Source organism: Gouania willdenowi, chromosome 18 (assembly GCF_900634775.1).
Source record: "Gouania willdenowi chromosome 18, fGouWil2.1, whole genome shotgun sequence".
Taxonomy (NCBI): Eukaryota; Metazoa; Chordata; class Actinopteri; order Blenniiformes; family Gobiesocidae; genus Gouania; species Gouania willdenowi.
The window spans coordinates 18,318,376-18,344,897 of NC_041061.1; the positions used below are offsets into that span (position 1 = coordinate 18,318,376).

At 39.7% G+C, this 26,522-nt stretch overlaps 1 protein-coding gene across 1 annotated transcript; it reads right to left on the reverse strand.

The window, feature by feature from the left end:
• Positions 1 to 1,731: 1,731 nt before the first annotated feature.
• Positions 1,732 to 26,522, reverse strand: LOC114480851 (uncharacterized). Its single transcript, XM_028475275.1, has 4 exons — positions 26,327 to 26,522; positions 25,754 to 26,227; positions 2,355 to 2,408; positions 1,732 to 2,252 (listed from the first exon to the last, which is right to left on the reverse strand). The coding sequence occupies exons 1-4, from the start codon at positions 26,445 to 26,447 to the stop codon at positions 1,732 to 1,734; spliced, it is 1,170 nt and encodes a 389-aa protein (XP_028331076.1). The 5' UTR covers positions 26,448 to 26,522.

Genomic DNA, 26,522 nt, shown 5'->3' on the forward strand with positions numbered 1-26,522 from the left:
TCTTGGCGTACAAACATCCTCCCAGTCATCTGTAACCTATTTAAATTTCTTATTGCTATGAAAAATAAACTGAAAGAAATAAAGAAAATGTTGCTGGCTTGTGAAAAACTATAGAGCAGATTTATTGTTGAGCACAAAACCAAACCTGAAGAGTTTCCTGCAAGAGTAAAATGATATTTAAAAAATAAATTTTAAATAAATTGATTTGATGATGAATAATCCTAAAATAACAGGAAAGTAACAAAAGTTTGAATAGAGGAAATGTAAATATACAAATACTGGCCAAAAAAATCATAATCCATTCAGATGACTTTCCCTGTGACAGAACACAACTTTCAATCTAATGAACTGTTACAGAATACTGTTTGTATTGGGCAAATTTTTTTTTTTTTTTTTTAAATATAAGTTATTTACCAATGCTTTTATTTCACTGTGCCTTTTTTCAATTGGAATGAGTCAGAAATAAATAAATGTGACCCATTTTATAAAAACACAAGACAGGCTTAAAAGAGAAAGTTACCTACGGTTCTATGAATCCCGAATGATTGCCAGAGGTGGTGCTTTAGCACTGGATATCTACGTCTCCTGTACCCACTGGTCGAGCACCTATATCAACAAAGTCACCTGTGACCCCCGAGTGACCCCCCGAAGTCGATAAGTTCCGGTGACACCGGTGGATCTTTTCCTCAGGAATCTTCTCGTGAAAACACGGTGATTCCGAGTGACTGAACGCTCTGGCGGTCATCCGGGATTCATAGAACCGTAGTTACATACTGTACGTAACTTTTGTTCTATTTCATCCCTACTGACCGCCAGAGGTGGTGCTTTAGCACTGGATGAGCAATGTCAACAGTGTCACGAGGAATCCGGACACTCACCTCACACACTGGATGCTGAGGGAGTGATGCTAAGACCACTCCCAGAGGAGGAGGCGTAGCCATGTTGACCCAGCGGAATCTGGTAAAAGTGCTCTCAGTGGGTACACCCTTCAGAGAAGCCCATGAGGTGGATACACTCCTTGTTGAGTGACATCTCACCCTGGATGGTGGAGGGAGAGCACTGGCCGCGTAATGGCGTCTACCACCCAGTGGGACAGCCTTTGTTTTGATTTTTGTTTTGCCAAGTGCCACCGTAGCAAACAAACAGCTTCTCGCATCGGCATGTGCTCAATGCAGCGTTAATGTAAGTCTCCAGGGCCCGAACTGGGAACAGCAGTTCTGACACTCCTTCTGACGATGGTTCAAAGGGCGCCAACCAGATCGGCTGGTTAACGTACAAAGGTGACAACACCTTTGGGAGAAAGGCCATGTTTGGCCACAACGTGACCCCGTCTCTCTCAGGGTGCTGATAGGGCATGAAGTTCACCAACCCTCTTAATAGAGACAATGGCTAAAAGAAATGCTGTTTTGACAGACACTCACTTGAGCTGCACTTGTGCCAAGGGATGTCGACCCAGCGCCTCAAGTACCAGGGGCAGGTCCCATGTCAGAGCCCTCTGAGTCCACCAGGGCATGTCTGCTAGAAATCGCAGCAACAAAGACCTTCAGCGTGGATTGTGAACGGCCACTATTCAGGAGGGACTGGAGAAAATTCAGGATAGCAGTCACCGAGCAGTGGACTGGGCCCAGCCGCCTGTCTGCATATCAGACAGAGAACCTCTTGAACTTGTTCTCATATTGAGTTTGGGTGCATGGTGCCAACGCATTTAAGATGGTGGCTCTTACAGCATTGTTAGTCATTCAGCAGTGGGCCGGCCCCTGCAATGACCAGACCCACATCTGGAGACGCCACCGAGGAGCCACCAGCAGCAGGCTGTGGCCCTGCTCGGAGACCCTGTGTAGTGTTGACAGGATCAAGGGCAGAGGGGGGGAAGCTTGGCGCAACCCCTGTGGCCAGTTGTGTGAGAGGCGTCTTGCCCGACCGGGCTGGAGGTCTCCGTCCAAGAGAACCAGAGGGGGCAGTGGGTTGACTCCTCAGAGGTGTCGCCGCTTCTGCCAGACAGCGCCCCACCTGGCCAGGCAAGCGTCCACCATCACCGTCTCTCCGGGAGACGGAATGGCGCCCAGGGACAACCCCTTCGCTAGAAATGATCTCTCTCCCCACGGGGTTAGAGATCAAGCGCACCTCCGGGTAACCATGACCACTCGATGCCTGTGTAACTTGGCATCCAAGTGGAGGCTGTTGATCCATATCTGGAAAGGACAAAGAACCAACAGGCCCAGGAGGGTGACCATTGATGCCGCTGTCAGTGCCTGCAAGGCGCAGAAACTGAACGTAAGGCAGTCTCCTGCCTGAAAATACCCAGATATGTAACCCGCTGGGAGGAAACCAGACAGCTTCTTCTTCATGTTCACCCTCACCCCCGGGCGGGCCACGTGGGTCAAAAGCCGGGCTGAATCCTTGGCTGCCTGAACAGGAGAGGGTGCACAGACAAGCCAATTGTCGAGGTCAGGTAAAATCTTCAGCCCTTCTGCTTGCAGGAGAGCGAGGGCAGCAGCCACACACCGAGTGAATACCCGAGAACAGAGGGACAGTCCAAAGGGCAGTACCTGAACTCAGTATGGTGGCACAAACTGAATTTACCTCCGACATTCTCAGTACAATTACAAACTCAGTAGGGTGTCACGGACTGAGTTTACCTCCGTACCAACAATTTGCGCATGGCAATTCCAGCACGGGTACAATCTCAGTACGTGACTGCTGCGGTTACAAACTCAGCATAGCTCCACCTACTCTCTCAGGATATACAAAAATATCTGCTATACATTCTATCTGGTGGACATGCCAGCCCCTCAAAACTGGAAAAAAAAAGGTTTGTGTGGGTTTGGGGCTAGAACATGTTTGGAAATCCTTTACATGAGGTCGTTGGAGCTTGCCTCTGTGTCTTATAATAATTTATTGTTTATTAGATGAGCTGTATTACTATACCAAATTTCAGTTTCCTGTGTGGTTTCTGAGATATTGGAAGCTGAAGAAGAAAAACAAGGACAGGAAAAAATCGATACAGACCCCCCCCTCATTAAATTGGCCATATCTCAAAAACTATTCATCCGATCAAACTAAAAATGTACAGTGTGCCAATTGAATAATCACGGTACAATTGGTAAAAAATGGCAATTTGTTGGAGACTGAAGTGCGTGGGCCGTTTGTGAAGTGCCATAGAATGACCCTACTGTAAAATTTCAAACCTCTCTTTGCCTCAGTTTGGTTTCACACTACAATTATAAAAAATCAGACTCAAACACCAGATTGTTGCTTTATCACCAATCAAGTAGTTTTAACACCAGCTCTAACTGGGTGGCCTATCCAGAGAACCAAAAACTAAAAAAACACCAGCAAGATTTTTAATATACTAAATTGAGCAGACAACTGTGAAAAATAAAATGTATTACTTTGTCAAAACAAAACACAGAATTCTTAAGAGAAAGAAAATTAATTCAAAAGCAAGAATTGATAAAAATGCTTTTAAATGGGTCCCTCTTGCGTTGTTCATCCAGCTGGTAAAGAATAAATAAAATACTAGAATGAAATGGATTTCATTGGGTTGAGCAAGCTATTACTGTATACACACCAGCTTGATCAATGAACAGGATGATGCTTTGCATCATCACAGCCTGAAGACAAGGTTACCATTTTAAATGAGTAGAAAATATTCCTCAATTTTTTTTTCAAGTTATGACTGAATTGAAACAAAGTGCTCTGTGTTATTAAAAACTCATTTTTATTTGAACTCTTACGTGTGTAAAGTTACTTCAATAAAGAGAAGCTCCTAGAGAATAGGCTCACTGCCTGCTTTACTACACACACATTTTTATGCACGTCAAAACCGATTAATAATCAAACAATCTTTGCAGCAGCCCAACATCTTTAGACATGATCTGAATGAGCTGTTGACGTTTGAACAGAATATAAAAGAAGAAAATAAAAGCAGAAACTAATATATCTATTAACTCTGGAGTGCTGATTGTAAAGTTGCACATGCTAAAATAAACAAAATGTTTAAAAAGCGTATGTGACATTTTTTGTTACTTTTGACCAGTGTTGGGCGGTAACGCGTCAAGTAACGCATTACCGCCCCAATGTTACTTTTGACAGTAACTAGTACTGTAACGCAATATTTTTTTAAAGAAATAACACCATTACTGTTACAATATGGTGCGTTTGCCCGTTACTTTGTTAGCTGCAGTGTACTTCCTGTTTACAGTGGCACTACATATTTTTGCGGGATGCCGTGCCAAACACGGTAAAACAGTAGAAGAAGAAGCATTGTCAGCGTGTCTCTGTTTACATCACGTGCGCCAATCATGGCGAGTCAATGCGAAAGCAGGACGTGCTTCTCAGAGTGGAAATACACGTATTATTTTTGTCTCCAAAAGATGCATCAGTGAAGCTAAGCTAACGCTGCGGCTGGATTTTAACGGAGTGTGACTGTTATCCAGGGACAGGTCAGCCAAACTATTGCACAGTATGTTGTTGTAAATAAGCAGCCTGTCACTGCTGCTGAGTCACTGCTAACAACAGCTCATTTGCCTGATATGTTTAGCATTGTGTAGCTGATAAAAATGCTGTGAATTAGTTTTTCCACATTTATTTTCATAAGCATTTTGAACAGCAGAATGTGCACCTGGAATATGCACAGCTTACTTTACATTACCGTGGAAATCCTGAAAAATTACTGTTTTAATTTTGGAGCAGCTGTTTTGTGCTTTATATGCACATCATTTATGGTTGTTTTATAGCAGTTGAACAACAGTGGATTATTATATTATTACAGCACTAATATGAAGCTGTATGGACACAAATGACCCAAAATAAATAATACATTCTTTAATTCTAAGTAACTCAAAAGTTACTTTTTCCAGTAACGCATTACTTTTTGGTTAAGTAATCAAAATAGTAACTGAGTTACTTTGTGGATGAAGTAACTAGTAATGGTAACTAGTTCCTTTTTTTCAGTAACTAGCACAACACTGCTGTGACACGATGTACAGCAGTATTTGTGAAATGTGCACACACCTCAGCAGCAACAACACAGTGTCACTTAAAGCAGCCACACGGAGGCCACTGCGTGCACACAAACACATGCACGACAGCGTTCTAGTGTAACAATTGCAAATCAAACATTGTGATATTGTTTCTATCGTAAAAATGTCAATGTTTAATCTAATCTCTAAATATCTATACATATATTATATCTAAATGCATATCTAATTGTTAAATATTAAATCTAAATGTTAAATCTAAATATTACATTGAAATATAAACGTTAAATCTAAATATTACATTTAAATATAAATGGTAAATCTAAATATTACATTTAAATATAAATGTTAAATCTAAATATGATATTTGTTAAATCTAAATATGATATTTGTTAAATCTAAATGATAATGTTAATTCTATATCTAAATATTATATCTAAATGTCACGGGTAAAACAAAATATTTAGCTAATATGCAAATTTACTGGAAGTGCCATGTATGTTTGTGTTAATGAACTTATATTTTGGTACTTCCAGTGAATTTGTGTATTATCTTATACAACATTTAGATTTCATATTTAGACTTACCATTTAGATTTAACATTGACATTTTTTTTTTACAGAAAAACATACCACAAATTTCACAAATATTGCTGTAAATCTGGTCAAAAGTAACACAGAAAATTCACAAATGTATTTTTAAACGTAGTTTGTTGCTAAATGTTGCTTTTTATTTTAGCATGCATAACTTTATAATCGGCACCTCATAATAATAGTGTTTAAGCCCTGTGGCTAAGAATCCCAGTAGTCCAAAGAGAATGCCTTCAGAGGATAGAACCAGAATACACAGTGGACAAATAAGAGAGTTGCTACATTGATGTGATGAGTCAGCCACGATGTTCTAATGGTAACTTGAACCAACCCGAGTATCTCAGCTTATTAAGTCCACCTCTTCATAAGTAGCCCACAATGTACTGTACCATTTCTGAATTGCTATTTTCAGCAGGAAGCACATCGTAAAGCAAACATCGCATCAAAGTGGTTTTCTGAGCATGATGATGAGTTTCTTGTTCTCCAATTGACTCTACGCTGAGAACATTCACATCATGGATGTTCAGTGAACATATATTGCCAGTAGTTTGAGGTTGGTCGTCCTTTTTGTCACGCTTAAGTTATTCTTGTTGTTATTCTGTGATATTTTTGCCGAACAAGGATGGTAATGTGTTATGTCATCTTACAACAGTTGGAAAATGCAGATTTTTTTATGTCACCATTGTAGCTTCAGTCAAGTCAGTAAATGTGTCTTTGGATTTAAGAGAGAAAAAAGTCATGTTTTAGATACACTACTGGTCAAATGTTTTAGAACACCCTCATTTTTCCAGTTAACAGCCAGAGGTTAAAAAAAAAGGCTTTAAAGCAAGTTTAGAATTTTGGCAGGTAGCATTAACATCATTAATCATATTGAAAGGAGGAATCTGATACTCGAGTCACGAGAGTATTAACAGAGCACACAGGCATTCAAATTATTAGCATGTGCTTATCTTTATACAGTCTCTCAAAGTCTAATGAATGATTTGGGAGTAATTAATAAAAATTCTATAAAATCCACCATCCCCTCTGACTTTATTTATTTATTTTTCTATTTTTTTAATAACTTGACTTCTGATCACAATGGTTTTATAGAAAAGAAAAAAGGACTGGGTGTATCTGACAATGATACATGTTTAATGTATTTGTTAAAGCAGAATGGCCAAACACGTCCTCATAAACACTGTAATTATCTCGAGCTGACATCATTAGAAACAACCTAATTATTAATCTGCACAATTGACGATGAACAACAAAACCGATTGATTATTTCCGCCGTCATCTATCTCCACTAGTGCCAGCTCTTTTCCTACCTGTGCCAGACGAGAGCAAACAACAATGCGCTCTGCTCTCCAGTATAAACAACACAACTACACATTGCAATTAGAGCTGTACCCTGGGCAACAACTGTTCAACCTAATCACAGCGCTAATCCTTTGGACACATAATAAAGACGCAGCCGAGGTGTGAGATGGTGATTATGATAATAACGCTGATGCTAGATTCATGTGTGCACTCACAAGTAATTTGCTAATTATACACTAAACTTATCGCAGCTAATCACGCAACACGTCAGCAGACAACAACGTGAGTATCCAATATACTCCTCTGCTAAAGCTGTGATATTGTTATTGATACGGTGGTGATATCTGCTTGACAGAACAAGGCTTCGGATATACTGCACGGACTCGTCTGTGTGAGGAAAATCATTGACTGTGTGTGACAGGCTGATTTATGGGCTTCAATGTGTCTTAGATTGACTGAATGTCAGTCAGTGACACCTGCAAGAGTAAAAGTAGAGTGATAGAGAGATGTGCGGTGTTCATTGTGTTACTGCAGTCGCATTATAATATCAATTGATGTGCAAACAATATGAAATCAATAATTCAAGGCAGAGCAATTACTTCAGCTTTGTTCTAGGTGGGCAAGCAGGGAATAAGCAGGGATGTTGTTATACAGTATATGTTATATGTAGTTATGAGCATAGGCGGAGTTTGAGATTCTTGCCAAGGGGGGGTCAAAAGAAAAAATAGAATTGAATATATAGACCGTAACGAGATTTATGCCAACCATAATGTGTGTAACATATACAATAATGCAAAAATGATTAGTATCATAATTGTTAAATATTGTAATTTCATGATTAAATCAGGCCGGCGGCAGCTTTCTACATTGTGAAGAAGAATTGTGCAACAGAAGAAGAACCAACCTAAAGTCTCAAAAGTTCGGGACCATTTACAGCAAATGAATTTGGGTAAACTAACAAAAAACGCCTCAACTCCGCGTATGGTTATGTATGTTATATACAAACCCTTGGTCTATGAGACTTTTTTTTATTATCTTCTGTTAACCTTAATTTATTTTGCATTATTGTATTGGCAGTTGGCACACTTCCCAATCAAAGGAGGAAGTTGCTTTAGGCTTATAATTCCTACTTCTTTGTCTCTTCTTGTAAATATCTGTTAAATATGTTGATCAATTGCAGCTCCATTCTTCCTTATTCCATCGCAATATACACTCTGCAGAAACTGGCAAGGTGGAAACCACGTCAGTGCTCTGTGTAATGATGTCCCGTGTATAAACGAGTAGCTTTAAAAGCCAATCGCGTATCTTTTAACCCAATATTTGGAAGTAGGGGCTGGACTAGATGGAAGTTGGGGAAAAACTAGATTTAATTAGGGGCAGGACAATAAGGACAATAAATTAATTTATATATTTTGCTAACTTTTCCTTAACTAACAACAATCTGCTTTACAACAACACTTTATTTTAGTGGCTCCAAAGTTAAACACAAATAAAAAAAGACAGAAAAACCCACCAAACAATATCAAAAATATCAGAACAGGTCCTCCAACTCCTCATACTGTGACACACAACAATAACCAAATATCTGCTTTCTACATTATAAAAGGTAGAATATACCATTACAAACATCAAAAGAAGATTATTCAAGATAAAAGCCTGAGTAACACCCTCAATAAAACATGCAACAAGTATTAAATCAAAGTGATAAAGCATTTGATCTACTCTACATTGCATAGCAACCTCGCCAGATGTTATTCATCGTATTGACTGATTAAGCCAAAAGGAAAATGATGGAATTAAGTGCACATTTTTTTGCTCTCTTTCCAATTCCAAAATGTTTTCTTTTGCTGCCGTTAGAAAGGCTGTTGTAATAAATGTTGGTGGAAAGTGAAAGAGGTGGATAGCACAGGAAACAAATGAGAAACTAAGAGGGTGTCTGAATATTTCTTTCACTGCCGCAAACTGTTGCACGCCTAAAAGCTGTTCATCTGCAGCCTCCTCTTCCATCACGCCAATGATTTAGGCTTTTACATTTCAATAAATAGCAGAAGGGAAGTGTTTAAAGACTTCTTTCTAACCATGTTTTTCATCGCAATGAGCCAACCACTTAATGTCCATTAGTAACAGCTTGAAGAAGCGAGGCTATAAGGTATCTGTTCCAATTGTTTGTGTTCTTTTCAGTGTTACATTAAAGCTTGTTATTTCATCATTATTACTTTTTATCCATTACGCAAAATACTTCATCGCTCTCACAGAGGTGAACTGATGTCATTACAGTCAGCCAAGGTTGGAAACTTCAGACAACTGCATGTCTTACTACAAAACACCAAAGATACAGGCAGGAGGAAGAAATAGGTAGAAATAGCGTAGCAACAGCAATAGTTTAAAATAGTTGCACACACTGCTGTAAATTAGATGTTCAAAAAGATGGTCCCGGGTTTACAAAAAACTACTGACTTGCCACATGAGAATAGTTGTCATTCCTTATTCCTTATGGGCTAAATATGGAATAATTAATGAAAAAATGCATAGGTGCCAGTACTAGACTGTGTGCCAGTATTGGTTTAGTAATTTCATTCCTCCCTGAGATCCCCGAGATCAGCAGAGTAAACTAAATAAAGTTGTCTTACACGTACCGTTTCTAAAAACAGAGTCATTTCTGGAACTATTTAAAAGAAGAGCAAAAATATGAAAATATACCGACTTCACCAGGGACCACTACATCACTGGTAGCAACTATAAAATGGATCTCCCTCAATGCATTCCTATTGTGTAAACACGAAAGGGGGACGTTTACGGGACACCAGATCCCACAATGCAATGCACAAAACTTTTCCAAAATGTCCTTAAGATAATGTTTACAGTGGAGATGAAAAACTTTCGAGCGGCACTTTTACTGTACCTTTCACATCTTTTTCCATCCTATCAAATTATGTTTGATTTATTGATCTTTGAGGCCTACACTATGTCTTTATCTGATGAAAAATGGTGGTTTATATTCACTAAGGAAATGTTTTAGGAGGTGGATACAAACCATATCCTTTTGAAAGTGCCATTTTTACTGTAATAGGAAATAAGGTCAGTGTTGTGTCAGAAACAGTGGCCTTTAACTTTCTCCTTTCACATTGTAACAGACTTAGTATTTTCATTTCTTCCTGAGACAATGCACATTATTAAAAATGTGTCAAGTATTACACAAAAAAAAAGACCTTTGAACACCAAAAAACAATCAAGTACCCATATAGCAGACAGAAGTGGGCCACATCCTGCAATGATCTGGCACTTTTGGCATTCTTCTGGCCCATACAAAATAGATGTGAGCCAAAATTGGCCCACATATGATGTAAATGTGGGATAGTTATCTTGAAACATGTTTGTGCCAGTTTTGGCTCAATTATGGCAAGTTTGTGTAGACTAATGTGGATGTGAGCCAAAAGTGGCCCATACAGTATATGAGGTACCATAACTGTCCGGTCTGTCCTTGGCAGACATTTGGCATTGTGATGGCTTGGTTGTGGCCAGGTTTTGGCAAACAGGGGCGGAGTGCCCAAGAGCTATCATTCCATGCGGTATGTGGGCCAGATAAACTTGCTAGGTGTGGGCCCCCACTGGGCTAGATATGGACCAGAAGATTCTTGCTATCTGGGTGACATGAAAGGACTAAGATTTTTTTTTAATACATGGAGCCACGCCCCTTACCTCCAATTTTTGGTGCATTTCAGATTTTTGTCAATATCTGTACTTTACTTCAGTCCAACCCCTTTTAATTGTCTTGGTCATTTTTGCACTAGTATTTAGGGTCTTTCCAATGCCTTAAATCCTTAAATAAAGAATTCAACATTTTTTCACTTTTTAGCCATACCGTGCCTTACCTCCAATTTTTTTAGCTTTTCACAAACCCAAACACACTGACATCACTGGGAGGTGGAGACACAAGCAGAAATACCTGGAAACACAAAGACAAGAGTTAACACAAGAGGCTAAACTAGAAAACAGAATAAACAAAGTCAAGTCAAGATAAGTCAATTTTATTTATAGAGCACATTTAAAAACAACAGACGTTGACCAAAATGCTGTACACAAGTTAATATGTTTACACAAGTAAAAGAAAATTAACCGGGAGCCAGTATAGAGAGGCTAAAACAGGCGTGATATGCTCGTTTATGTGTACCGGTTAAGAGGTGGGCAGCAGCATTTTGGACCAGCTGAAGCCGGTTCAGCAGAGACTCAAAGACCCCTGAGTAGAGGCCGTTACAGTAGTCAATCCGAGGCGAGATAAAAGCATGAATCACTTTCTCCAAGTCTTTGAGGGAGAGAAAAGTCTTGACCTTTGTTAGAATTCTAAGCTGAAAGAAGCTAGCTCTAACCACTGAATAATCTTGATTTTTAAAAGTGAGGGGGCTGTCAAAAATCACCCCCAGATTTTTAGCAGCAGGCTTGATGTAAGAACCCAGAGAGCCAAAATCAAAACTGACTCGAGGGAAAGCTGCAAACAACATTAAAACTTCAGTTTTCTTTTTATTCAAATTAAGAAAGCTATTAGACACCCAACTTTAATCTTCATCAAGACATTCCAGCAGACACTTAGGGGTAAATAGATTTGTGTATTGTCTGTGTAGCAATTAAAAGAAATGCCATATTTTTAAAAAAAAAAAAAAAAAAACAAGACCTAAGGGGAGAGTGTATAAAGAAAGAAGAGTAGGGCCAAGGATGGACCCCTGGGGCACCCCGCAGGTGAGGGGAGCAGATTGGATGGAAAACTCCCCCAGCTTCACTGAAAAACTTCTCCCTTCAATATAAGACCTTAAACAGTCGAGGGCAGAACCTTCAAAACTGACAAAATTCTCTGTGAAGAGGATGGTATGATCCACTGTAGCAAAGGCAGCAGAGAAATCCAAAAGAACTAAAATGGCCTGGCTACCAGAGTCGGTGAGTAATAAAAGATCATCAAGAACTTTTTAAAGAGCAGACTCGGTACTGTGAAAGGGTTTAAAAAAAAAAAAAAAAAAAACTCAGAAAAACAAAAAGAGGACCAAAAACATGACAGACCCTGAAATACTATACTTCAGTCTAACCCCATTTAATTGCTGTGGTCATTTTTGGACCAGTATTTAGGGTCCTTCCAAGCCTTAAATCCAGAAAACAATTATTCAACATTTTTTCACTTTTTTTTTTGCCATACTGCGCCTCACACTACAGGCAGTGTGCACAGAATCACCTATTGCTGATTGCTGGCAGCCTAACATCTGTGTTGACTTGTTGCTACTGCCATTATTCCATTCATTTGTCTGTTATCATTGTTCTGGTTACTGGTTTCATCATTCTTGTTCACCCTCTTCAATAACCATGTTACAGATCAAACAGCTTCCATTGTGCAAGGAAAGGCCTACCAGCATTAGTGTTGGTTTGTTAGCCAGCTAACTCACTATGCCAGCAACACTTCCAGGTTTCAGGAAACCAGAAGGACTAAACCAAGTCATGTAAATAGGGGTGTTTGGTAGGCTTGTGTTGGGACAAACCATTTGTACAGGGGTGTTTGTGTAATTTTTGTTTGCGATGGATTTTTAAAACATTGGAGATAAATTAAATTCCATTAATTTATTATAGATACTTAGGTAATTCATGTTTTGCATGTTGTTTATGGGAATTAATTTTATTATTGAGTTAATTGTATTTAGATTGTGTTTGGTTTGTCTGAGGGAGGGGTTCCAGGTAGAGGCTGCCAATAAAGGAGGCACAGCAAGGGCCCTATAAAATCGGTTTTATTTTTTTCCAAATTCCGTTTCATTTTATTTACATGTCTGGGATGAGGAGGAAGTTCCATGTGTGGAAAACGATGGGGGAGAGACTTGGAGGACGGCCAAAATACAGTAAGAAATCCATTCGACTCTGACCCAGATAACAAAATAATAAAAAAATTAGCCATCAAAAGCTCAGTCTCAGTGCTGTTTTTGTAGTTTTATTGAGGGAAACCAATGTTTAGGTGTCACTAAAGCAAAAAAAAAAAAAAAATGATTCAAAGTCACTAATAGGTTTTTCTCAGAAAAAGCCATTTTTCTCAGCTTTTTGTCACAAACTGGCGATTTGTGTGAAACTTGCCTCTATTCAACTGCTGATTACAAAAGAATGAAACAAACGAAAAACAAAATAATTTTTTATGATGAATTCAGAGACTTTAATCTTTGGGAATCTGGTGTCAGGAGTCAGATTGTCACTCTACAAAATATTCTGTGGGTCTTTAAGAATTAGTCAAAATGCTCTAAAACGACTGACACTGGGGGTAGAAATTTTGAAAATGGCTGGCACTGAATGAGGTAATAAACGTGGTCATTGTTGCACGAGTATTTAGGGTCATCCCAATGCCTTAAATCCAGAGCAAAATAATTCAACATTTTTTTCACTTTTTTGCAGTCTAGTAAGTGGAAGTGCGTGGGTCAAGGTTGCAACTCATGGCATATGAAAGATTAAATGACAGACTATAGGCGCTGAGCTTACTAATGTTGGAACAACGAGGTTAGAGAAACCTCAGCTCATCCAAATTAAACAGTTCATTCTGGCTCAGTTTGAACAGTTCTGCATTTTACCAGATATGACACAAAAGTGGGCCACGTCCAACATCCATCAAAAAACTGGTTCATGCCTAAGAAAGTGTGTGTGTGTATGTGGTTTACAGAAACTGAAATATCGAAAGTGACTAAATGGGATGGACACATGATGGAGACAACCCTGAGATGGGAGGTGTTGGCTGACACCGCAGGCATAATAAAGGATGAAAAATATTGCACATAAAATTGATTGAAAAATGAGGTTATCCATGAATTGGTTTAAAAGGTAACATAACTTTGTCTGGCCTTCAATGACAAAAACACAAGTGTGTTATTTTAGTCTATATTTGAGTTGTCAAACAGCCAAAAATGTAGAGAAGAATGAGCGAGTACTCAAGACTTGGCCTCCCCAAAAAGAATCTGTCCTCGAGGATCAACCCTGGGAAGACATTTAAATCTGTGAACATTTACTGACATTTTCCTCTTTTTTTCCCCAGCTGGGGAAAATCTGAAGTACAGCTTGTCTTAATTTATTAATACACATCCTAATTTCTTTGCTTTCACCCATCAAAAAGAAGGAAGAAATTTGGAGCATTTTGTCACGGTTTAGGTTAAGAGTGATCTTCGGTGGGTTTTAAAAAAGGTTTCGCATTTGTTCCCAAAAATTGTTTCCACATTTGCCTGTGGCAATGCATCAAATCTCTTTATTTTGAGACACCTCATTAAATAGTGATAACCAGCATGCATGAGGAGAATATGATTCACTGATGTTTTTTTTTTGAGTCCTCCTGCTGAGCTGCTATTGCGAGGCTGAATCATTCTGAGCACCTGATTCATCATGACGGAAAAGGCTGTAATGGAGCAAAATCAGGAGTCCTGCTCCTCTGACACGCTCAATAAATGTAGCCGTCAACTGGGAAATCAGATACATCCCTGCGCACGTAAGATTTTTTACTTTGCTATTAGAGCAATCATTTAGAATATGGGTCACTTAAAAGGAAAGATTTCTCTAAAGTAAGGTGATAAATGCTGTTGATGAGTTGGTTTCCTTCCAACCAGCTGTAATCCAACATGGCCGCCTTGATCTCAAATTTACCATCAAAGGCCTTTTTTTTTTTCCACTCGTATGTTTAGATTTCAACTTCCATTGATTCTGGGCAATGTGGCTTTCCAAGCAAAGGTAATATTATCAAAGTCTTATCTTGTGAGCAGCTGCTCCCTGATATTCCTTTTCTTGGAAAACGTTCTGGAAGATTGAAGGAAAAAAAAAAAAAAAAGGAGATGAAGAATGACAGACTGAGATTGAGCCCAGGCTGCGGATATAAAGATGGAGAGCAAAGAAAACTGAATTATAAAAGGATGGCAGAAAGAAAATGGAGGTAAGGAGCATTAAAAACAGATGTCAGTTCCAAAGATAAGACAGAGAAACCTCAGTTCAACGTGTGGCGTTGCTTTCTTTAACAAGCACCGACGCCATTTGCGGAACACTTGGGAATACAATCATTTTGTTCATAAAACAGAACAGGAGTGAAAAGCCTTTAGGACAGAAGAGGAAATGGGAGACACAGGAGTGGAGCAACAATTTTAAAAGTGAGGGTGTTCTAAGAGTAGAGCAACTGCTGACTCCCAATTCAGTTAATTCAGAAAAACCATAATAAAGCTGTTATTAAGTCAGTGCTGCTCAACAGGTGGCTCTTTATGTCTAACCTTTATTATCTCCCCAGAAAACCTTAAAAGGGGGAAACTTTTTAACCCCTTTTCACCTTTTTCTTTGGCCATTTTGGAACTTCCTTTGTTCCCTTTCCCAAAAAATGTACACTTTTTTTATTTTTTTTTGCACATTTTAGCTTCCATTTGCCATAAAATATCACTTTTTCCGAATATATCTCCTTTTTGGAAGTTCTTTTTGCCACTTTATTTAAATTTTTGTCGATTTTTTTTTTGGGTCACTTTTCATCAAAATAAGCTACATTTTCCCCAATAAATAACACTCATTTCCTCTTTTCCTTACATTTTGTCTAATTTTGTTGCACATTTTTGCATTTTTTCACCATTGTTGGCCACATTTTGCTCATTTAAGATACCTTATCTTTTTTGTCAAATTTTCTTTGCCACTCTTGACTGCTGTTGCTGCCCACTTTTCACTCTTTTCTTGCCACAGTTTTGCCACTTTTGGACTAAGTTTTTGTCACTTTACTCATCGCTGGTAACACTTTTTTACTTTCTCGAAATGGCGGCTTTGTCAAATGGCTGGCTGTGATTGGCTTGATCACCATTCAATCAATCTAACTGGACCAATACGTTTTCAACCATGAATCTCTCTGAATTTGTTCAATCTTGAGCCAATATGTCCACCATAGGCACTGAGGTAAAAGAAGGCAGCGCAAGAAACAAGCAGAAGTAGATATAAATAACTATCTTCAGGTCAGGCCTTTGATATCATTAACAATTCAACCCAGTCTTACTCCAAAACGTATAATACCGACAACTGTCCACAGTGCAAAACGTGGCCAAATGTGTACAAAGACTGTAATGCTGTGAATGTTCCAAGATGGACGTCAGACAAAATGAGATGGATGTACCCAAATAACTGATGATTGTCTAGAAATATTCTACTTTCAGTGGCACATTTACAGTAAGATCCATGTGCAAATAGACTCACAAACATTACACAATAGACACCATGGACCATCAATTTTACACAGGTTACCATGGCCTCTCTCTCTCTCTCTCTCTCTCTCTGATGGAGGGGCCAGAGGGGGGGAAAAAAAGCAATGCAGCAACTGGACTCCTCTCCATTGCTTGACATGCCCAGAAACCATAGCAGCAGTCTCACAGCACTGCGCCCGTTGCCATGCCAACAGTGACAGCAGCTTAATGTGGGGATCAAACTCGCAGGGTGACACCTGATGAATGCGTGCTGCACGCTTTAAACAGAGGCAGCAGAAGGGAACTCGAACACACACACACACACACACACACACACACACACACACACACACACACACACACACACACACACACACACACACACACACACACACACACACACACACACACACACACACACACACACAGTAATGCTTTTAGCAGGTGTAGAGAAAGGAACCCTTCTTTTATCCGTCTCCTCCTGTTCAGAGTCAGAGTGCTCCACTTTGTCTCTCTAATTAGAGAGCCTGTCTGGGTCTGTGTCTGTATGGGGGCCACGTGCACACACGCAGATCTTCATCCTCCTCCGAAAAACAAATCACACATCATCGAGTGCACATAAAGATGTGAGCGCTCATCTTCCACCCTATTTTTTTTTACACACCTTTGCAAGTTAAATGTATACTGTACACACAATAACACCAGGGTTGGGTCAATTCCATTTTTCAGAGACAATTAGGTATTCAATTATCCATGTTTAATTACAATTCAATTACGATTACAGTTGACAGCATTTTTTTTTCCAATTACAATTAAATTACAATTCTTCTTTATCCTCAGAAACTCAATTACAATTATGTTCTCAATTACTAAAGTTCAGTTAAATGAATTACAGTTATTGAGCCTGAAATAAATAACCTAATAAAAGTTAACCATCCTCTTAGCTTTCTGTTAGCATCTTTTATGATAATGGGTCCTAAATCAGCTGTAAAATACACTAATAACAAATATCTGTCACCCAGGGTGGACAGGCCATCTGGCATACCGGGCATCGTCCCGGTGGGCCAGTCCTGTGCGCTTCTTTTTCTGATGAGCGAGTGGAGGCAGACAGGGTAACAGGTGGCAAAAAATGGTCCAAACGTGGCAAGAAAAGAGTTTAGAGTGACTAAAACTGGCCAAAAGCAGTCAAGAGATGCCAATAATGGGCAAATAAGGAACCACGTGATATGTAATGGTAAAGGGTAGCTTAAATGGGCAAAATGTGGCAAAAAAATAGTGAAAAAGGGCAAAAATGTGAAACAATGTAGGGAAAAAAAAATCAAACAAGTGATATTTGTTTGGCAAAAGTTAGCTTATTTGGATGAAAAGTGGCCAAAATCGGAGTCAGAAATCAGAGTAAGCTTGTTTGAACAGGTGAGTTTTGAGATGTGATTTGAAGATGGTCAGAGAGTCAATGTTTTGCATGTCAGGTGGGAGAGAGTTCCAGAGGTGGGGGGCAGAGCGGCTGTAGGCTTTGGACCCCATGGTGGCCAGGCAGGCAGGATGGTTACCTTGCTAGGCTTCCTAATCAATTAAACTATAGGTTTTAATATTTTTGGTTTGGACATCTGAGCCTTTTTTGTGTCATTATACTCCTAAATTATTATTATTAACTACATATCTGTGGAACTGTACATAGAACTATAACATGGTTCCCCAGTTTTGCGTTAAATCATAATCGACACTTTCTATAGAATTCCTACAATTACAAAGACAATTATCTGAACTCAATTACAATGTAATTACCATTACAACAGCATCTTTTTTCAAATTATAATTCAACCCTGATTAACACAAATGCCCACAAGCTACCCCACCCCCTTTCCATAAAAAAAATACATTTAAATAAATGACCAGGTCTCCAATGTCAATTTGAGTTCCCAAGGACTGTTGGTGCTGAGCAACAACAGAGGCCACACAGAGAAGAAGAGACACAGAGGCAAGAGTAATGGGATAATGCATTCAGCTTCTTATTCATGCTGATTCCCCTGCTGGGTGCACCGACTCATTTACCTAAACAATACATTCCAGACAGGGCAAAGAGGACACCAAAGCTAGGTGTGTCTGTGTCTGCTCATATGAGTTATCGCCTGCATTTGCCCCTTTGTGTGATTATTATTTTTTTCCAGGAAAGAAAAGCTCAGTGCTAACAATAACTACACGCCCTTAACTCAAAGAAACAAAGATAGTGAACACGGGCTGGGCAGGATGCAGCACGCTTTGACCAAGGCGTTGAGTACCGACTGTGTGCATCTGAGGAGGAAGGAGGCGTGAAGGGGCTGCTCACAAGAAGCATAGAGATGGAAAAAAAAAAGACAGAAAGAGGCTCTTACATGAAATGGAGTTTGAGAAATGTGGTACTTGACCTTCATGTGTGGTTGGCATGCTGAGAGGAGGGAGGATTCATTCATCTGTAGCTTCTCTAGAGCAGTTTTTCCTCGACCTTTACGTGTATAAATAACTCAATATTTATGCTCGACGATGTGTAATTTATACATTGGAAGCAAATATTTATAATGCATACCATTTCATGTTACTTATCAATAAAACACTGGTTGGCTGATGCTGGTTAAAATTTCTTACAATAAAACGCATCTAATATAATAAGATTATCTCACTTATTCATACCAGCTTAATTTATGAAAGGTGAACTGAACTCTATTTTCCTTGTAAGAGGTACAGTCCATGTTATCTTAAGAGGTGAATAAGAGGTACCATCTTTAGATGGTTTCCTCTGTTCTCCTATCAGATCCTTCCAATCTCCTCCATCTCAGCCAGTGCCTCGGGTCATCTCCCTCACTCCTTAGATGCGTTTTAAAGTCCTGTCAAGCTTGTGTATGACAGTACATCTTTGTTCCTATCTGAGTTTCAGACTTCAGCCTCTATGGTGCTTTGTGCATGTGTTTGCTATGCTTAGGTATATTCCAAAGATGCCTCTGCACCTGCATGTGCCACCTTTAGAAGCCAAAGAAAGGGAAAATGTCACAACAATCCACATGAAGAAAAGTCTTTCCGAACAACCATGAGTATTTTCTATTCTCAAGCCTGGATGTCCCTTCCCAAAGGAGGTAACCCTAAACTACTGCTCAGCAACTGGCACAACAAGCTAGCATAGTGTGGACCCATCCAGCTTATTAGATGCAAATGAAACCAGAGCACTCAGAGAGTGCAAAACTCAGCCAAACTCCAAATCTCCTCTTTGCCAGAATCTGTATTAATTCTTTGTTTCTATCCGAGTTTCAGACTTCAGCCGCTATTGTGCTTTGTGTATGTATTTGCTATGCTTAGGTGTATTCTATAGATGCCTCTGCACCTGCATGTGCCACCTTTAGAAGCCAAAGAAAAGGAAAATGTCACAAGAATCAAATTGAAGAAAAGTCGTCCCCAACAACAGTGAGTATCTTCTATTCTCAAGCCTGGATGCCCCTTCCACAAGAGGTAACCCTAAAATAATGCTCAGCAACTGGCACAACAAGCTACCATAGTGTGGACTCTTCCAGCTTAGGGCGGGCATACTGTACATTGTGCAATTTTTTTTAGATCGTTGTACTCAGCTCCAACTCAATCGCAGAGTCCGAATGTTCGCAGCTCACGATTCATGTTCTCACACTATACGGACCGACACTCTGACACGACCTGACTGCTCACACTGTACGTCCATACACGACACGTTGCAGTTTTGTATCTGGAATCGCAATGTAAAAATTTGAATTAGAAGAACTCTGAAGTGTCGCCAATTAAACAGAAGAAGAAGAACCCAGAAGTTGATGGACACTTAAGATGCAAAGCAAAAAGAAACGCGCTGCCTTGAAAATTTGTGCCATTCTCTGCGAAGAAGCTTCAGAAAAGAAAAGGCGGTGACGTGTGTGGACCAGGAATATGGTGGGCAGAGCGGTCTGTCAATTCAAAAGCGGTCCTACAGTGTTTGCACATGCGCAGTGTGAGAGTTTGAGGTAACCCGGTTCGTGGCACTGCTTATGTGCGATACCCTCGCAAGGGGCGATCAAGTTTCAGACAGGTTTGATTTCTTGCGACCATACGATTGCCGATTGGGAGCTGGTTGTGAGGTGTTAATCGCTTCTTATGACATAATGCATGACACACGATTAAGCCAAGACTCGGCCCAATCCCAAAAATCGCACAAATGAAACCAGAGCAACCAGAAAGTGCAAAACTCAGCTAATCAAATCTTTTTGGCAGATATTGGCAGTTATCTGAATCAGTGATCCTCACCATAGTACCCTGATTATTTACACATTAAAGGCTTGGAAGAAATTTCCATCCCCTTGGGCTTGGGTTCAATCATAATTGTAATTGCGTAACTGATAATCACAATTATGACACAATTATAATTGTAATTGAAAAAATCATAATTAAATAGTTCAGATAATTTACTTTGTAATTGTAATTGCCATGGAAAGTCAATAAACTCTCGCATTTCTTCTCCAGACAGGAGGTCAGAATTTGCTTGACACAATTCTTGTTTTAGTTTGTTCCCCGGTATTTCCCATGATCTCACCTTACTCAAGACATTCAATGTTGTCTGGATGCAGATCTTTTTGTGTAACCCTGAAAAATAAACATCTGCAATTGTTCTGCTACAACTTTCAGTCCGTGAAAACCCCAGTAATGTGTTGGGAAGTGAGTTTTTGGGGCAAGCACAAGAAATCACGGTAAGAATGAAGTATAAACACTTCCATGCATCTGTCTACGGGACTCCACACATCCCACCATGCAATGTGCAAAACTTTTCTGACATTTAAGAGTGTTACTGTTTACAGTGGAGATCAAAACACATTTTTAGCAGCAATTTCAACCTTTTACATCTTTTGTTTGAGTAGATAATCTTCAATGCCTACATTGTCTTTCTCTGATGAAAAACGTTTTTCACCAGTAGCTTTAACACTGTTAAACATAGATGTTAATAACTATCCACAAAATATGGAAAATGTGCTCAACAGCAAAGCATTTAATCACAAACTACAGAGAACTACAATGTTTTACTTAATAATCAAAGTTTTTTACCCAAAATCTTGCTATATGCCAAATTAGATGTTGATACGAGCCGAATGCGGTCAACGGGCCTTTAGCGTGACATGTGGATTAATAGATCATCATCTACTAACATCTGAAAAACTATTTGTGCCTAGGAACAGTACTGAAGTGTTATGAGTGGTTCACTATATCTTGGCAAAACAAGCTTTCTGGGAAATAAGTTATTTTCTTCATACATTCCTGGCAATAGCTGTGATAATTTGTGTACATTACAAATATCCGAGCCTGATTCATTAAGTGCTTTCATTTTTCCGTGTTGAAGTATGCTTTCAGATGATTTAGCAGATCTCTTCACCTAACTTGTTTACAACCTTATTACATGCATACAATTCTACACAATAAATGTCCTTTCAACACTTCAGCATAAAATTTGCCCACAGCTGTACATTATCCTCACTCATAACATATGTTTACAATCGCTTGCATGCTATAGTAATCTGATTATGGCCGTGATGTGACTTGAATGCCTCGTGTTCACTGTGTGAGTGATGAGTGACGATCCGTCGACATACGTTAAATTCGAGGAGCATCATTCTGTCACAATAAAAGTATATTGAGAGAAATATAAACGCACAAAAGGCAGCCAGTTGACAAGAGTTTGAACCCATAAAAGCCAGGTACAAATTCACACATTCAGCCAGTCAGTTTTATTCTGAACAAGTTGGAGATAACACTCATTGATCTGGCTGCTTAAGCACACCAGGCCAAGGTTTATCTTGTTGGCCCGTAATAGCAGCTTCATGGTTGAATTTAGCTGAGAGGCAAAACAATGTGGAGTTAGAGATTACACACACAGATGTCCAATGAGAAAAAGCCATCAACGCCGTGCTGTTTGAAAGAGTTTTTCAATGTCGAATCCCACGGATACGCTGGCAGTGTTTCAGGTAAATGCATGGTTTTGTGGTCCCTAAGAGTTACAAGTACCCGACTTTAAAATGTGTGTGTGTTTGTGGTGAGCGCCTGAGGGCACATTTGCACAGCATTCCATGCTGAAACTTTGCAGGGTGTTTGGCGGTGCAAAGGCCCTGTGAGGAGAGAGCGAGAGCATCCTCTAAAATGCTCCCTGTGCAATCGTACATCACATCCTGATAAACAGCAACAAACACACAGCACGACGCGGAAAAAAACAAGTCGCTGAAAGTGCTGCTCAACATATTCTTTTTTACAATAAAGTGGAAAACGCTGCTATGTTGAACATTCGACGGAGTGAAACAGAAAATCCTGCTATTGTTTAAAAGTCGTGGTTGTCTAAGATACCAGTCTGGCATGACTTTAGAAAAATCTGTGAAGTATTCAGCAGATAATTAGGAACATACTGCAAATAGACTGCAGTCGATCTTTTTGTGCATTTCGTCTCCAAGCACTTCAAGAATGTTTGACAGCATCAAGAACTAGAGAGAGTATGTTCCACCAGTATGCATGTGTCCAACTGCCTCCAGTATCCATCAAGTAGTCAAACCGGGAAACGGGTTGGGGTGAGTTGTGTCTAATTTTTGATTTAATAACTTCATCTTTGCGTTTTATCCATCCATCCCTGAGATCTTTCAGGTTGACACGCAAATAAAAAATGTTGACTGGTAATCAAACATATCTGTACACAATTGGAAATAAATATATAATTAAAGCCGCAAGTGACATTGTAGGGTCCGAAGAAGTAACCGGGGTCGGTAACCCAAGGTCGCTTATCTCAATGTTGGGGATCGGGGTTTGGTCTGATTGAATTTGGTGCAAATTGGTGGAAAACCAGCTGAGATACTGCATTTAAAATGTTTTAGCATTAGCATTACCCTAACAATAGCATTAGCTAGCAAGAGATTAGCAATAGCATAAACCTAGCATGAACATTAATGTAGCACGAGCATTAAACTAACAATAGCATTAACATGATAATAATCTAGCATTAACAATGATTTTGCAGTAGAATAGGAAAAAACAGTAAAACCAATTAGAAGGCCTGTTTACAGAGTAGTATTAGTTCAAAACCCAGTATAAAGGAAAAACTAGTTAAAAATCAGTATCAGTGAATTTGATACAAATTTATTGAAAAATAGCCATTTAGATTATTATTATTAGATTATTACATTTAGAATGTAATGGCGAGGAAATGATGGAATGGTTATTTTCCGGTGCCTTTATAGGCCCATCCCACTGATCGGAGCTTGTTTATACTTCATCAGCGACCTGCTCCCATCTAATAAGATTCATCCGATAGTATTTTGAGGTCAACACGACATATCGTCTATTGACCTCAACAGGTGTTAGCATCGGGCACCACTTTTAGAACGCAAGGCATGATGGGTGATTCTTGTTTAGGGCTGGACAGTCATGTGTATCAAATATGAGGCTGTCTGAACTTTGTATATGAGAGTTATAGCGGTTTTTTCTATTATGACGTGCTAAATAGCGGCAGTCAAGAACGCAAAGCATGATGGGTAATTTTCACATTGATTTTTGTTTAGGGATGGACAGTCGTGCATCAAATATGAGGCAGTTTTAACTTTGTATATTATGGCTCAAATTTAATAACTTGAACAGAGTCAAATGTGATAAAGATCAGTCAATTACAAACCAAGATATGATTTTATTTATTTATTCATTTTAAATCCAAAGATGAGAGACAGGGATTTTTTTTTATTTTTGAAACTGATCCAGAATCATTATATTGACCCGGATCCTCTACAAAATTCAATGGAATTTTTCATGGCGTATTGGCTTAAGGTCTATCTTTGGTTAGAACTTCGTCTATGAGTCTGTGATGACCACATTTATTTACTTATCTGAATAATATCTTGGAAGTTTAGCATTATTTGGGCCATGGTACAGTATATAGTCATCTTAAAGATGTAAATCCTTGTTTTAAACAGAAATAAAATGGATTTAAAGTGATCAAAAATGGTGGAAAATGTGGTGAAATAGAATTTTAAAAAAACCCACAGAAATTGGTTAAAAGTCGCAAATTAGATAGGAGAAAAATGGACAGAAAAAGTGGTAAAGCGAGTTCTAAGTGTCAATTAGCTTAAACTGGCAAACACTGGGCATGACAAATCGTGAATGTGGTTAAATTGGCAAAAATAAGCATGGCATAAAAGTGACAAAAATGGGTCAACATACAGTATGCAACATTAGATGGAAAGGGTTTATAAGTGCTGAAAATGTCTTGAAAGTGGAAAAAATGAGCAGAAAAGATGTTCAAATTTGATATATAAGTGGCATTAATAGGAGTAATGTGGTAAAAATGTATTAACACTAGCATGACCAGAGTGGTGTCATTTGACACCTATACCTATAAAGTCCAAGCTGGTGTCATTTGGCGGGTGTGAACAACTCAGCTTGTGACCATTGTTATGTTACTGAGGCCACTACTCCCCCCTCAGCTAGGGTGGGGGGGTGGCTAGGTAGGTTCCAGGACACAAAGACCTTTTGTAATCTCCTTTGTGTTTCCCATACAGCAGCTACATAGAGGTTGCAACTTATATTTCAACTTTTGCAACAGAAAGTAGTAAGTAATAATAGTGAGACGGCAACAGTTTGTTTGCATTCTTGGTGAAATTTATTTAATAGAGATTTTGTGAACAATTCTGGCACTGCCACACCTCCTTTATGCATTTGCCACATGCAAACTTGTCACAATACATACAACGCTTGGTGGCACGGTTTTTCCTGCAGCAACACTTCACCTGGCACAATGCCCTTTTCCCCACATCAGGTGTGGGTGGTTGTTGCTGAAGGTTTTGCTCATTCACCTCCTTGGCTGCCATATGAGACTGGGCAAGCTCATTTGCAAGCTCCAGCAAGAAGTCCACCCTTCTCTCCTTGACCCCAGTGCATGCCTGATAAAGCACATGTGCGTTCAGCGCTGCAATGTCAATCATGTTGTAAAACACAGCGACTGGCCAACGCCGTGTTCCTGAACGCACAGTGTACTTTCAAACCATCTGGTCCATGACGTCCACACCGCATTTCATGCTGTTGTAGTCGGTGACTGTGTTCGGCTTTTTTTTCCGAGTAGCCTCAGTCTCCACCACGCTGTGCACGCTACTGAGGAGGCAGACAGTCTTCTTTCGTTTGGGCACATAAACAGTCAGTGTGGCACCAGAGGTTGAAAACACTTGTGTGCTGAATTCCTCACGGGCCAAATTCTTTTTAGCTGAATCTGGAAGCTCCCGGCGAATCTTATTGACTGTGCCAAGGAGGGTGGTCTTCCGGCTGTGCAGTCGACGTGCTAGTGACAATGAAGTGAAAAAATTGTCGGTTGTAACAGTTCTTCCTTTGTCCATAAACGGTTCCATAAGCTTCATCACCACATTTTCAGACAATCTCTCCCCAGGTGGACGACTGGGGTCTTTGCCAAGATATGGGATGATTTTGCACACATACTTGGATTTAAGGTCACATGCCACCCAGAACTTGATACCAAACTTGTCCGGCTTCGTTGAAATGTATTGCAAGAAACAGCAGCGAGTCTTAGTTGGAAAAAGTTGCTAATCTATGGTGATGTGCCTGCCTGGGTTGTACGAAGTGATGCAGTTGGCAACAAAAGACCCCCAAACGTCAGAGATTGCAGCAAACCGGTCAGTCGCAACTCGTTCACCGCATGTGTCCTTGTCGTCGAAGCGTAGATGCTGCATGATGTCCTTGAAACGGTTTCGAGCCATAATCCTGTTGATCAGGGGCGGTCCCAGATTTGCTGACCATGCGTCATGCAGCGATGGAAGGCGGACAATCCCCCGCAGAAGCAGGATGGCAATGAACGCCATTAGTTCAGGTATGGCCATGAACCAGTTCTCATGTTGTGTCTGGAGTGCATGCTGGACAGTCCACTCCTGAATGGTCCGAAGCATTTCCAGAGTTATGAAGCAGAAGAAACTCTGTAAGCGACTCGTCACCTTTCTTCTGGCCAAAGCAGTTGGCTCTCCATCTGTGACGTGACCTTCAATTGGGCTGTGATGGAGAGGCCTTCCGACCTGTTCTTCACGCCACACTGTGCCGTCTTTTGCCGTCTCTGTCAGCCACTCGTGTGTCTCCAGGCGACCTCTCTTTTCTGAAGATGGCGAATCCTCCTCATCTATAGGGTGATCATATTTTTGAGATGTGATTAATGAAACATTAAAAACACAACTGCCATAATCAGCAAACAAAAAAAAGGATGTTTAGAAAATCTTACCGGAAGAAATTTCAGAGTCAGAACTCAGATGAAGGGATATTTCTTCTCCATCGGAGTCACAGGGGTTGGCGTCATTTAGGATCATCTCCAAAGCCTGCTGAGAGCTGTAAACTTTTGACATCCTTGCTTCTCAGTTGCCAGAGTCAGTGAAATATCTGCCCAGAGTTGGCTATTTATTCACCTTGAGGTGAATTGT

Excerpts from the sequence above, each read along its gene's own strand:
- LOC114480851 (XM_028475275.1), bottom strand. The coding sequence starts at position 26,447 with ATGTCAAAAGTTTACAGCTCTCAGCAGGCTTTGGAGATGATCCTAAAT. Across the intron at positions 2,409-25,753 it reads CGACGACAAGGACACATGCG|GCAGCCAAGGATTCAGCCCG; the intron begins GTGAACGAGTTG and ends TCTCCTGTTCAG. Across the intron at positions 2,253-2,354 it reads TGGCCCGCCCGGGGGTGAGG|GCACTGACAGCGGCATCAAT; the intron begins GTGAACATGAAG and ends TGCGCCTTGCAG.